This window comes from Phytophthora infestans, genomic scaffold, assembly GCF_000142945.1.
Source record: "Phytophthora infestans T30-4 supercont1.14 genomic scaffold, whole genome shotgun sequence".
Taxonomy (NCBI): domain Eukaryota; phylum Oomycota; class Peronosporomycetes; order Peronosporales; family Peronosporaceae; genus Phytophthora; species Phytophthora infestans.
In genome coordinates, this window is record NW_003303745.1 from 1,470,941 (window position 1) to 1,484,766 (window position 13,826).

A 13,826-nucleotide genomic window follows, 5' to 3' on the forward strand; every position below is an offset into this window, starting at 1 on the left:
CCGCAAATACTTTAAGACGTGAAATTGGCAGAGCAGGGTAGTGACGTCAGGGAAAGCAGTCTTCAGTACCGATAGTTCCGTGAAGTCCTTGTCGATCAACACGCAGCGTAGTTTTGTCCAAGCCGGATTGTTACTCTTAAATTCTTCAAGCGCCGTCAGTAATGTCGGCCATCGCTCGTTCTGTAGTAACGCGTGCTGCACAAATTGGCCTTTTCCAAAGGTATCGTGAGCCATAAAAGAGAAAACTTTATACTTTGAACGGTTTGTTCCGTGCGTCGCGTCAATGAGAAGAGCTTCCGGAAATTGTTTGTAGACCGATCGCATGTGTTTAGTCTGTAATGTAATACATGTTGCAATTTTCTAATACAAAGAACATGTTAGATGTTATGAATATAATGTATTTGATTCACTAAATACACATACCTTTTCCCCGACATCGTCTACGAATATACGACCCACATTCCCGACATTATCTCCAAACTCGGCCATCCACTTCTTCAATCGTTTTGCGCTCGAACTTGGGCCGTTTCTGTTTTCACGAGCTTTCAGCTTGCTCACGAGGTTGTGAACATCCTGTGGCTTTGGATTACTATCTGAATTGTCTCTGATAAACTTCAGAATACTGGTCTTCTTTGCTCCAGCCTTTCGAAGCTCATTCACCGTCCGTAAGGCACTGTCATCGAGAGTAATCCGGTTGGAAGGATGACTCTTGAATGCATACTCGTTCAGTGAGTGATTGTGCTCGAGCCGGCACTTCGTCACTTTGAGCACAAACGTGTGTTCAGCTTTGTTAATCTCTTGAACGCATACATTCAGCTGAAATAATAGTAACAAAGTTAATGCAAACAGACACGGTTAGTGGCTGAGCTTACACCGGTGATGCACGATTCATCCCAACTGAGCCCGATTATGCCAGATTGGGTTTATTTCGCTACAAACCAAAACTATAGTAATCGCATACCTGTGCTGAGCATCCTTGGGCCCGTGTCTCCTGACGCGGCCGCTTGCTTGTGGCTTGCGATCGGTATGTGCCGTGGTGTGTACACACGTACGTCTTCGCGTACTGATCCCACTCGGCCGGGATTTTAGTCGCCGCGGAGCCCTGAGCATCTATCCTAGCATTCCGTACAGCCACTGAAGTGTTTGTTCTCACTCGAAATATCTAGCAGACAAACAAAACGTGATGAGACGGTATAGACAAACGCAACAGATAACTTAATAATGTACCTGGAGTGACTGCGCTTGGTACAGCGCTAGATAGGCCTCGAAGTCCTTCCACGACTGAAATTGTGTCTCTTGTGGTGGCGAGGCGAGGATAGAAATCTGACCCGATTCTTCACTTGCGCTACTGGTTACCGCCTCCGCCTCAGCAGAAGTCGGGCTCGACACTGGCTGCCAGTCACTCACGGAGCCGTCGGAGTCGTTGCTGGCGCTGTCGCTGTCGATACCCTCCAGTGCCAGGGGGCGCTTCTGTGCGCTGCGTGGCCGTGGTGCCATTTTCGTGCGTTTGGAGCCACGCGTTTGCTGGAGGGGGAGGATTTTTTGTGTGGGAGGGGTATACGCAGAGTATACGCTGTACCGAGTTCGGATATGGAAGATATCAGCAAATCCTAGCAAATCCGAAGATAACACAAGATTTGCTACGAGTGGGATGCTCCCAGTCTGGCAAAATACTCACTTCCTTTAACAATACTAAAAGCTGCTAAAACTGCTTTTAGTATTGCTATAATCTCGCGACACTGCTGGATCCTCGTACAATGAATAAAAATTATTGTATGAAATTTTGCAACATGTACGGAGTTTGTACAATGTCTCCGAATCCGGCACTCCCTCAACGTTTTCCAGTGGCTTAAAACCACATGGACGAGTTCTCTCTGCGCGTGGAGAGCATGCGCGTCTGGCGAGTCTGTCGTCGGCTATTGCGGATGATCTCCATCGTCACAATGGCCTTCTGCAGGAACTCTGGCACTTGGATGGTCTTGTCGGCGGCGCGTAGTAATGACGGGAAGCCGAGTTTCTTGGCCACCAAGTTGCCGAGCAGTCGAGCGCAGCGTCCGTTGCCGTCGTGGAACGGGTGGACGTAGAACACCAGCACTGCGAACGCGTAGTAGGCGCACAGCAGCGGACGTTGCCCCCATCGGCTGGCGTCGTTGAGTGTGTGGATGAGTTTGTCCAACGCGTCTTCGATCTCCCCGGCCGGGAGGAACACGCGATAGATCCGAGGCGAGGCGTACCCGACTGCCAGGTCCGTTCGAAGCACGCCAGCCTGGCCACTCGACGCTGGAAGAAGACACTTGTGCAGCGCGAAGAGCTGTTGTCGTGTGATTACGCACGAAGTGTCCTGCATAATCTCGTTGATTACGTCGAGTAATTGTTTACGCGGGTTATCAGCTGCCGAGCTTCGACGGGTTACGGGGGTATCGTGGGCCGAGCCGATGGCGTCGTACAAGTCACTGGACGTGAACGTGGCAGGCTTGATGCCGTCGCAGCAATCCGCCAGCTCTGTCTTGCGCTCGAAGGCGTCGTACTCGGCCTCCAGCGTCCCCAGCAGCTTCAGCAAACACATAACAGTTAAGAGACTGGAGTTATTAACAGTCCATAACGCAGTCAACCTTACCTGCTCAATCTGGCGGTAGACTGGAGACTTGGGGTTCTCGACATGACCAAACAACTTCTCACCTGCCACGAGTGATAAAAAAATATTAGATCCGATAACGCGGGGGGAAAGCTACAGCTTCTTACCGTGTGGAGATTTCGACGTCTTCGTGTGGAATGGAGCCACTTTAGGTGCAGCTGGTGTGGCAGGGATCGGCTCTCGGCCGGGATGAATATGTCCTACAACGTTAAGAGCCACAAATGTGTTAAATAAAAATGTCCCAAGCTAACGACCTTCTCGAAACGACCCACCTGGGACATTGTACTTGCACAGGACGCAGTCTGGGGCAGACTCGGCAGCTGTTGATGTCGCTGGGCCGTCATCGACCTCCATGGCTTCCGTGAAGTTGGTGCTCTCTTCGTCTGTCGTATCGCTTGGGTTTTTCAGATATTTCTCCACCTTGTGGGACAATTCATGGACATCCGCGAAGAGTTCCGCCTCTGTGGGACTCACAGTGTACAGATACTGCAGATAATACTTCAGATGGCCCAGCAACGCCCACTTGGTCCGGATCTTGCCGTCACAGGCCTCAATCACCCGCTTCAGAGACGAATCTGTCGCTGGGTCTTTCTCTGCTTCATCCTGCCCTAGAGCCTCGCTGAAAAGCCCATTCAGCAGCAACATCACTAGCGAGTGCAAGATCGGAACCACAGCCGCGTGGTCTTCGCTGCTCATGGAAGTCGCCAGTGTGTCCACCATGTCGAATAACCCCCACTCTAACGCCAGTGGAATCGTGTCACAAATAGTCACTAAAAAACAAAAAAACAAAAACATTTTTAATAAAACAAAAAAACAATAAAAAGCACAATAATCCTCACCGTCTTCACGTCGAATGGACGAGTCCGTGAGCTCTCCGTTGGCTGTGATTGCGTTATCCAGCGTCTGGCAGTACTGGAAGCGAGGGATGCGCCCCACCCCAACGCTAGACGACGCAGCGCTCTGCAGTTCCTGTCGAAGCGTGGACAGGATCATCACAGAGCGCACCACGCGTTGGATACGCTGCAGTTCGTGTTGGTCTTCGGTCAGCACGCGGTCCGCGTACCACGACAGCACAGCCACAGTGGACATTTTGCAGATCATGGGGACCGACACGACCGTGTGGATGCCTGCCTGACGGGCGTGGGGCAACAGGAAGAACTGAGACTGCTGGGCCGAGTGCAAGTCAAGCCACTCGGGGTGCTGCCCACTGAACACATCGCCGACGTGGCCCTGGCCGGGGTCGACCATGAGGATGGACGACACCTTGCGGTATCTCTGGATGGCGTCGCTCCACAGTGCCGCCGTGTCGATCGGCTGGTTCTTTGACGCTCGAGGGGACAAAATGCCGCCAGATTTCTGTTGCCGTTGAGCCGCCGAGTTGTTTTTTTGCCAGATGCTGTGCGTCACCAACACGCAGTTGCCGTCATCGTCCAATACCGGACAATGCACTTGGCCCATCAGCCACGGATCCTGCCACGTACTTGTCAGTTTAAAACATTAAAAACAGTAAACAGTTTGCTCGAAACGTACTCGGGTGATGACTCGAAGCGTAAACTCTAACGCTCCAGCCAGCGTGGCATTGTCGATGTGGTCCACAGCAACTGTGGCGCGGAAGCCACTCTCTGTTGCGTGATTTGCAATGAGGAATTTGGCCAGCTCGTTGTGCGCAAAGTCGACGGCGTCTGAGAGAGGAGACGACCCCCAGCGGTCCAGCAAGTTGACGTTTGCCCCACAATCCACTAAATATTTGGCAAGTTGCAAGTGTCCCTCGGCACTTGCCACATGCAACAGAGTGCGGAGGTCGTAATCTTCCATATCAGGTCGCACCAGCTCTGGCACCAGCTGCTTTAGTGTATCCATGTCTCCGCGTTTGGTGGCTCGAAAGGCAAGTGCAATGTTGTGCTCGTCCTCGCTGCTTTTGCTCTGGCGACTCACCAGTTTCTTCTTCTGGTGAGCGCGCAGCATCTCTGCGATGGCGAGTTGCTGCTTCTCTAGCGCGATGCTGATTGGCGAGCGGCCTTGAGAGTCCACTACGTTGGTGTTAACTCCAGCCGACAACAGCAACTCAATGACTCCTAATTGTCCGTTCTCTACGGCAACATGCAGCGAGGTGCGTCCGAGTTCATCTGTCACATTCACCTCCGTGCCGCTGAGCCACGCGCGCTTGACTTTCTCGGTGTTTCCCTGCTGTACGGCCTGGAAGAAAGAGGAAACGTCAACACTTGACTGGATCCTGCGTTTGTCACAAATTAATTACGTCAGTCAACATCAACATTGCCCCTCGAGCGTTTCATCGCTGCATCTACCGTCTCATCCCCTCGGTCTCGTCATTTGACGGCAACTTGTCGTCGTTGTCGAGCAGCGAAATCTTGCCACCGCGACCGTAGCTTTCACGTTCCAGGAGTCGTAAGATGGCTACATTCTTGGTCTCGACTGCGCAGTCGATGGGGGAGCGACCCCAGCGATCTAGCACCTCGGCGTTTGCCCCGCACTGTAGCAGATAGTCTACCATCTCGAGTTGCTCGTCACTTACGGCGATATGTAGCGGAGTTCTAAGTCAACGCGAGGTTAGAGCGACGAAGGAGGAAGTAAAAAAAAAGATGGGAGCTCTACCGCTTGTCGTAGTCGGCAGCGTTCACATCGGCTCCGTGCTCCTCGCGCAGGCGACGCATCGCCTCCAGGTTTCCCTCGGATGCGGCCCAGCACATGGCCGTAGAGTGCGTCGCAGCGCCTAGACTTGGGCCGGACTCCATGCTGCTCTCACGAAAAGTGCCGATTACGGTTGAACAGTGCCGATGATGGTCGAATCCTGTTTAACTAGATTGTTTTGGGAGGTATCGACTTAAACGGTGCAATTAAATGTACAGTATACCGGTAATAAGTGTCATCACTTTCGAATCCTTTGTGCTTTCAAGATCCTCTCTCTTGCTATGTCGACCCCCGCCGTGTCCTCGCAGCCTCAGCTGTACATCTACGACCACTGCCCATTCTGCTGCCGTGCACGCGTGGCTCTCGGTCTGAAGAAGGTCAAGTACGACGTTCTGTTCCTGGCCAGCCACGACGAGGCCACGCCCGTCGGTCTTGTGGGATCCAAACAGGCTCCGATCTTCGTGCCCGTGGGTGAGAAGCCCTTCCCAGAGAGCTGGGACATCGTTAAGTACGTGGACGAGCACTACGGCGACGGTGCTATCCTTAAACCGACCTCAGGTCGCGAGGATCTGGCCAAGTGGTTCGACACCGTCATGCCACTCCTCACAGTGCTCTTGCTGCCGCGCTTCCACGCTGCTCCTTTGCCTGAGTTCACGCTTAAGGAGTCGCGCGACTACTTTAAGAACAAGAAGGAGAAGAGCTTCGGATCCTTCAGCGAGAACCTCGCTAAGTCCCCGGAAAGCGTCAAGCAGGTCAACCAGTTGCTTAAGGAGCTCGAGCCAATGCTGCATTCGAGCCACTCGGTCAACGCCGAGCTGAGTTACGACGACTTGGATCTGTTCGGTCGTCTGCGCGGTCTCACGCTTGTCAAGGGCACCGAGTGGCCCACTAAGGTGCGCGAATTCCTTGAGTATTTCTCCGAGACTGGCGACGTGCCGCTCTTCGACAACGTGGTCAAGGTCTAAAAAGCAAAAAGAGCGACCTACATTAATTGCAAGCTGGACATTAGCTGTCTACGTAAACAAAATCACTTTGTTGCGAAAAAGGCTTTTTACTCGGGTCTAAACTTGTTGGCTTTTTTCATCTTGTCAACCAATTGACGGTCTTCTTCGAAGCGTTCACGAAGTGTCTTGAGTTCTGTTTAATCAGTTGAAAAAAGCACATAACGTTATCATCTCGATATAAACACAGCAAATGACTCAAACGTACGGGTTCGCTTCTTCTCGCGCGTCTGGAACCTGTAAAAGTTGTCGAGCTCCTTGCTCTTCTGCTTCTTGGCTGGCCTGCCTAGCACCTCCTCCGTCTGCACAATTCCGCGCTTCTTGGTGTTCACTACCGTCTGGAATCCGTCGTCGTCCACCTCGTTCTTTAGCTCCTCACGACGACGCAAGTCTTCCGCCTCCATCTCGTCGAACGTCGCCATGTAGCGGTCCGCCGTCTCCTTGATCACCGACAAACCCGGACGGTTGCGTCGGTACTTGGCCGCATACGCTGTTGACACATCACCACAATTGTCAGTATGATTACATCATCGTCCTCTTCGATTTGGCAACTATTTACTCCACCTTGCAGGCCACAGGGCTTTTGTGGTGCAGGCGTCTCCAGAGCATCCGCCTGCAACATCTTGTCCAGCGATTCCTCGGCTTTAAATACCACGTGAGCGGTGCGATTGACTACGCAATCAGTTGCAGCATCTTCTTCATCGTCCTCCTCGTCGAATAAACCGCCCGATCCGGCCACAACGTGCTGGATGGCGCCCACAGACTCCAGACACGCACGTAGCCATTGCTCAGACGCATATGCAGGCAGGTTCACGAGGTACGCGGTGCGGCCAGTGGCTAGAACGGACTCAGCATTGGCACCGGGTTTTGCGTCGTGCTGCTTGGCGTAGATGAAGCGATGGAACGAGCTGTGAGGCAGAGGCAACGCGATGGCGTGGTAGCCGCTGAAGACCTTGGTCGACATGGCAAATGGTGACTGGCTGCGCTAGTGGTACCATGTGATTGGTGGAAAGGTACCGGTACAGTGTACCTATGTTTTATGAAAATGAATTCTTGAGTACAAGACAAAAAAGCGTTGGAGGACGACAGTAGTTTTTCTCTATTTATGACGGAGCTGGCCTAGTTATCTTATTGACAGATTCCACGAAGTGCCATTGATTGTTTGCCTTTTTAGCTTTAATTAACAACTTGAACCCGAGTCTGCTCTTGTAAATATTTTGGAACACCTATGCGGCACGCTCGTCGAGAGGCTCACATTTTACGGAAATGACGCTTAAAAAACAGATGAAGCTACATGTATTATGGTGGATGGCATAGTTGCGGGCAACGAACCTTGTCGAGACTTCAGGCTTGTTTCTAGTACGTAGGAGTATAGACGAAGACAAAGGTCACGGAGAAGCTTGTCGCTGGGTTACCGATATTGTTCGAAGATGACAGTTAACTGTAGTACCATGATATGGTATTTGGAGAGAATACACGTCGTATGGCCACCCTGGCTAGCTTTCCGCGCTTCATCGTTTTCCCAGGCTACAAGTCAGCTTGTGACAACTTAATGATTGACCGCGAGCGTTTGAACAACCTCGCCGAGGTCGTTCAAACTACCTAAGTGTAATTGCGCATGGAGTGAATCATTGCGTAGACCCCAGCAGCGATCAGTGCAAAAAGCGCAGTGCCGAACAGAATCTTCAAGCCTGTCTTGATTGTAGGCCACGCCTTGGGGTTCTTGTTCACTTCTTTCGCCACTTCTCTTGAGACCGTTTTTATCTGCGTATTCGAGAGCTTTCCGGTCTTGGCACCAGCGAAATTTACCGTGCTGGTCTTGGCCTTTAACTTGCTGACAAGTCTACTCGGTGATGCGAGGGAGAACCCTCTCTCTTCCTTCTCAGCGCTTGGCAACCAATCTTCATCTGCTGTCAGCTTTCGACTTCGCTTGCGAAAGAAACCTTTGGTGTTGACATCTTCAACGCCCCTTTCAGCGACGCCGAGGCTTGAAGCCAAGGCAACAAATACGAGAACAGCGAAGACTTGAAAACGCATCTCTTGTATTGACTGAGCTCGACTCAATGCTCGAATGCGCTGACTCCAAATTGAAATTCCCAGTGCTTTAAAAGGAAAACCAAGCGGGATTTGATGCTCGTTTAGCTCCTCCGTAATCGAATACTATACACATCTGCACGTACGGGTTGTGACCTCAGTCAAGAAGTGAACAGATAATAATACCGATCATGGTCCAAATTGTTAATCAAACTTAGAAACGCCTTTTGCGCTTTGCCGGCACTGAGCAATGACATTCCATCTTTGCTGTAAATACAATTAATACTTCACATGCAGTGGTAAGCTTCGCTGCAATCCAGTCACAATGAAAACGCTTTGCGCGACAAAATAAAACTACCGGTACTTCAGTAGTTGACTTATAGTCCCCAAAGCTTATTCAAAGTAGGGCACTCCACTTTAAAGTTTCTAAGGTACCAAACAACTTAACAGCTCCGTGTTCGTTTCGAGTTAGTGTTTGTTTCAATAGACAGCATGACCTAGCTCTAAATAAAGCTAGTAGGTTTTCTTACAAACGTTTTAAATTCAACACTCATTTGCACAGTACATGTTTGCTACAAGCGCTCTAGGTATACGAGAAATCCACAGAAGATGACCTTTGCGGCTGCGTTTAAAATGGACCTTCCTAAGTCGTTTTGTAAGCTACTACCTACCAATGCGTTTCGACGTCAAGACGGGCTTCGTGGGCTGTCTTCTTCAGGCACATCACTCTCGTAAACGTCTCCGTGCACCAGCGTTGTAAAGAGGAACAATCTGTTATAAGGTACTTTTCGACACTTCTTTTTCTCACCTTTCCAGGTTGACACTGTCAAGCTCACAGTCCATGACAGTCCTGGCTGACCATGACTAAACTCGAGCATAACCAACAACAACACCGGAGTGAACATGTACAATACAGTAAGCGAAAGTACTAGTAATACAACGTAGTACTACACGGAGTTTCATTCCTTGTTGTTAATGCGTCAGATTTCTTAGCGACCCACAAACAAGTGCAGAGGGATTTAAGAAACATTGGATACCGCGTCATAGGCAACGCAGACTCTTACGAGGGAACATTGTTTTTTTTTTTGGAGCTGCCAACGATAATAAAGCTGAGCAAGCGTTGTCATCTACTGGTATACAACACACGCATCAAGAAGATTTACCATTCACGCGCCGTAATCCATCCAACAAGCCCCAACAAAAACCACAGCAACGTCCACCCGACAAGCGGGGAGTGTAACATTTTAGCAAGTTACTAGTATTCTTAAGATAGCATAGCTTCCACACCCACAATGATGAGACCTGCGAGGAGGGCGCCGTACAGAATCTTCAAGCCTTTCTTGATCATGGGCCAAGTTCTGCGGTCCTTCTTCACAGTCGTAGCCACTTCTTTCGTGATTGTCTTAACCTGCTGGTCGTTGAGTTTTTGCGTCGTCATAACGCCGCTGGACTGCTTGGCATGCACTTTTCCACGAAGTTTGCTGAAAAAACCAGCCCCGCCGCTTCTTTCTTCGGTGTTGGTAGACGCTAGCCACCAATCGTCCGCCTCGGCCAGTGTGCGGGTTTCCTGTACATTGTTGCCGCCATCGACGTCTCGGATCTGGGCTACATTCTTGGCGCTGGTGAAGCTGATGCAGGTCGCCACGAAGGTGGCCACGACCAATGCCACGAAGACGCTGGTGCGCATGTTTCGAACTCGTTTACGTACTTAAAAACACCCTGAGCGTTCCTCAAGCCGATTCTGGAATGAACTGTGCTGGTGTTGGGCAACGTCGCATGAAGCATGTGATGGGAATTGGGTTGTGCACCCGACCAACTATACAAAGCACACCCAGTATTATGCGGATAAAAGTTTTGCAACGTCTCCAAACAATTCAGATTTTACTATACACGTATAGTCGACAATTGCAATTGGGCACAGCACCGATTGCCTTTTTTTTTTACTTAACGGCTCGATGCAAGAGCCGTTGTTTTGGCGTGTTTTATTGAATGAATCTGCACCTGCTGTTGAACACCAGGTGTAGAATTGCTCGTCTGCAGATGCTTTGAAAATATTAAAGGCAAGACAGATTTCCGAATCCGAAAAGCTTTCTCTTTTACAAAGCTCAAGAGTAAAGCATCCGTCTGAAGCTCAGAGTCAGGCGTGAGGAAAATTTCCTGATGTTCAGACTCTGAATTCCCTCGCGGGGTGGTTGTACATGTATAATACTGGTAAGGAAAATATCCTCTTTGTAGTGATACCGAAAGAAGCCATTTATTTATCACTATCCGGAGGAATCAAGATCCAGGCATTATTACATCGGCTACACATGTATTAATAATACCGGTGGTACATGCACTGTTTGCTTTCCGTAGATGTACAGAATCTACAGTAGATTACATCTCTGTAGAATCTACAGTAGACTACATCTCTACATGTAGATGTACCGGTACATGTTTTGGATTATGCCACGGCAGCAAACCTGTGCAGCGTGAGCGTGAACCAGGAGAGACCGGAGTGCGAACACACGCCTTCTGGGGTGAAAACAAAAGAAGATGTACCGCATGCAGGGGTTAATGGTAACTCCAAAATCGGTGAAGTTAATATTGTGAAAATATCACCTGTAGACCAGTTAATATAAAAAATATCACCTAATATTTTCTTTTGAGACAATATGATATTATTAAATATCAACTTAATATTAGTTAATACGATATTATATTTTTCAATGATTGCGTAATCGGGCTACATTAACTAATCAGATGTCGTTAACGCTCGACTAGCTGAAGTATTACTAATCAACCGTGAGTACCGGGACAATTGTGAGTGACGGCAAGGTTGGCGTTGTGTGTTGGCACTGCTGAGCGCATTAATCTAGCGCCACAGGCAGCAGGTTTATTAGACGCACGATGTCGACGAGGAGATCGGAAGAGAACAAGAACAAATGTCTTGATTTCGCTCTATCAACGTTAAACAGCTGCAAGCGTTTGCAGTTTTCCATCTCGATCGCCTTTGTCTGTGTCACAGTGAAATACTAGAGCAAATACTCGTCAGTCTTAAAGCCTACTGCTTTTCTAGAACCTGATCGAAAAAGTTATTTGGCTCCGCTCGGTTCACAGAGGTAAGCTGGCAAGAAACGTACTTAAGTGGGAAAATATCATAAAATATCATGTAGTATCTAATATTTTTCAGTTCTCCGAGCTAATATAAAAATATTATGTTAGCTTTTGCAAAAATGAGTTACTATTAATATTTAATATCGAAAATAGTACTATTACTATCAAAAATATCATATGATATTTGGTTACCATTAGCCCCTGACCGCATGGCCCCTGTCCTATTAATAAGCGAACGCCCATGTTCGACGTTTACGGGTAAGATTAGTAGCAAATCTCACAATTGTACTCGTCACAAGTCCTTGGACCAAAATGTAGCCATCTGTTATGAAGATTCAGCAACCCAAGTCCTATGGCAACAGCTAGATATAAGGGGTAAAATCGGGCGTAGATTTCAAAAATGTGGTCAGAATTAGCTGATTCGCAGTAGTTTTTGCGCTACAAGACTATTTCTACCAGATGCCCCAGATTTACGGGAAACGGGTTGCCTTTGAGGCGGTCATTTGATTGGGCAATTCCCAAAACCACATGGATTTGCGCAAGAAAGTACAAGAAAGTACGCAACTGAGCAGCAGCAAATCCGATTACGATTGTAGCGATTTGAGTGCAAGGAAAAAACAAATATTTATTTAAACAGGCACCTTATCCTTCGCTCTGCTGGGTCGTAATCACGCTTCCTTTCGCGTTGATTTCACATATAAAATAATAGAGGTTAACGTGTATAGCTGATAAGAAACATGCACCGCTAAATGGCTGATGTGCACCTCAAACTTGGTCTCATTGTCGGCTCTGTAGGTGCTCGTCACAGTCGTAACAGTGCCGTGTGCTATCTGTAGACACTCAGCAACCAGGTCCCGGGCTCGCTGCCCTCTGAAGAGGCCATCTTCCTTAGCTTTGAACATGAAGTCTAAGCACCGTACTACGTAATCCTTCTGGCCTGGTGCCAGCTCTTGCTGCGAGGTGCTTGGCTCAGACATGTTAGTAAGGACGCAAATAGCTCACTAGATGCACGAGATGCTAAGGAACATTTACGTAGGCTCCTTGTTCTATTTTGGTGCCAGCTCGAGAAGTTTTGCCTTTTCAAATGGCATGTTAAAATAATCTGTTCCAACGTTCATTGACGAGTACAATAGTGCTAAAAAGTAAAAAGTACCCCAAACTGATCCGGTTGAATGTTCGGCTCGTGAATGACCTGCCTCCATTAATTTCAAAATGGTCCGCTGATGAGAGCTGTTAATAGAGAACTTTTGTGACGGGGTCACACAGCACCTTGCGCAAGAGGAAGTTATCTTCCTAGAGTATACAAACTCTCAGTGAACGGCAGTTCACAGGTCCCCTCTTTTATTAAAGAGAGCGAAGTGACCTAAATAAGGTAGATTGTAAACTGAGTATATTTATAGGTAGGTTAAGTTTGGGTTAAATACAAACTGTTAGTTACCTATAGAAATGCAATGTTATTTAACCAATGGTTGGCTTTGAACGACCTTGGTACCTTGTACCAAATATCTCGTGTCATACTCCTGAAGTGTGGAGTGTCACACTTCATGTAACCAGGGTACACTTAGGGCCACGTACGGTTTACCGACCAATCAGAATGAAGAGGTGTTCGTCACAAACTCTCATTCTCAAAGTCGAAAACCATCGACTTGGCCGCGCGAGCGCGGCGGAGGCTCACTTCACAGTTAGAGCCTCGAGCAGCAACCTGTGCGCTTTTCGTCTAGGTCTCCACTTCGACCGTTAACATGCCTCGTGGCACTACTAAGAGTGGTGCTAAGACACGCTCCAAGGGTGCAGCCGGTAAGGCGCAGGCCAAGAGCACTAAGCCTCACGGCAAAGGCTCTGCACGAAAGGAGGCTAATCAGGTGGCCTCCGAGGCGATCGGTTCCTCGGGTGACGCGGCTGCGGACAAGCGCGCAAGCAGGCGCCGCAGTCCGTCGCCCTCGTCTTCAGACAGCCGTCCGAACCCTCGGTTCGTAGAACGCGAGTTCAACTCGGGCAGTGAAGACGATGCCGAGTCCGAGAGCACTCAGGATGCTCCTGCGGGCTCTGTGGGAGGGCACAGCCCAGTGCCCAGTGAGCACAAAGAAGGCAGCGTGCAGTCGCCCGCTAGTGATCGCGGTGATCACAGTCCTAGGACCTCTGTGCGCTCTGAGAGTCCGGCCGTTAAGGCTAAGGGCGCTTCCAAAGCCGGTGGCGATGAGGAAGAGAATCCTCGCAAACGTCTCTCGCTTGCCGAGGGTCTTGCGCGCGCTAAGGCCTCTAAAGCCGAAGGCGCCAAGCCCTCAAAGAAGCGTACCGCCTCCAAGTCTCCACTCCGCGAGGAGAAGGAGACTCGACGCTCCTATCAGAGTCTCTTCGGCTCCTCGGATGAAGAGGAGGAGAAGGAGGAAGAAGAGGAAGAGGAGGGTGCC

General features: G+C 49.5%; 5 protein-coding genes across 5 annotated transcripts; 1 reads left to right on the forward strand and 4 right to left on the reverse strand.

The window, feature by feature from the left end:
* Window positions 1-1,849: 1,849 nt before the first annotated feature.
* Window positions 1,850-5,307, reverse strand: PITG_09220 (uncharacterized protein; the record flags this gene model as incomplete). The annotated part of the gene is made up of 8 exons (XM_002903468.1): window positions 1,850-2,551; window positions 2,618-2,679; window positions 2,743-2,835; window positions 2,908-3,405; window positions 3,475-4,105; window positions 4,166-4,868; window positions 4,942-5,187; window positions 5,249-5,307. 8 exons carry the CDS (start codon window positions 5,305-5,307, stop codon window positions 1,850-1,852), a joined length of 2,994 nt encoding a protein of 997 aa, XP_002903514.1.
* Window positions 5,308-5,544: 237 nt separating this feature from the next.
* Window positions 5,545-6,266, forward strand: PITG_09221 (glutaredoxin, putative; the record flags this gene model as incomplete). The annotated part of the gene is made up of 1 exon (XM_002903469.1): window positions 5,545-6,266. The coding sequence occupies one exon, from the start codon at window positions 5,566-5,568 to the stop codon at window positions 6,247-6,249; it is 684 nt and encodes a 227-aa protein (XP_002903515.1).
* Window positions 6,267-6,335: 69 nt separating this feature from the next.
* PITG_09222 (uncharacterized protein) lies at window positions 6,336-7,249 on the reverse strand (the record flags this gene model as incomplete). The annotated part of the gene is made up of 3 exons (XM_002903470.1): window positions 6,336-6,421; window positions 6,494-6,775; window positions 6,850-7,249. 3 exons carry the CDS (start codon window positions 7,247-7,249, stop codon window positions 6,336-6,338), a joined length of 768 nt encoding a protein of 255 aa, XP_002903516.1.
* Window positions 7,250-7,887: 638 nt separating this feature from the next.
* Window positions 7,888-8,322, reverse strand: PITG_09223 (secreted RxLR effector peptide protein, putative; the record flags this gene model as incomplete). The annotated part of the gene is made up of 1 exon (XM_002903471.2): window positions 7,888-8,322. The coding sequence occupies one exon, from the start codon at window positions 8,320-8,322 to the stop codon at window positions 7,888-7,890; it is 435 nt and encodes a 144-aa protein (XP_002903517.1).
* Window positions 8,323-9,583: 1,261 nt separating this feature from the next.
* PITG_09224 (secreted RxLR effector peptide protein, putative) lies at window positions 9,584-10,006 on the reverse strand (the record flags this gene model as incomplete). The annotated part of the gene is made up of 1 exon (XM_002903472.2): window positions 9,584-10,006. The coding sequence occupies one exon, from the start codon at window positions 10,004-10,006 to the stop codon at window positions 9,584-9,586; it is 423 nt and encodes a 140-aa protein (XP_002903518.1).
* Between the last annotated feature and the right edge of the window lie 3,820 nt (window positions 10,007-13,826).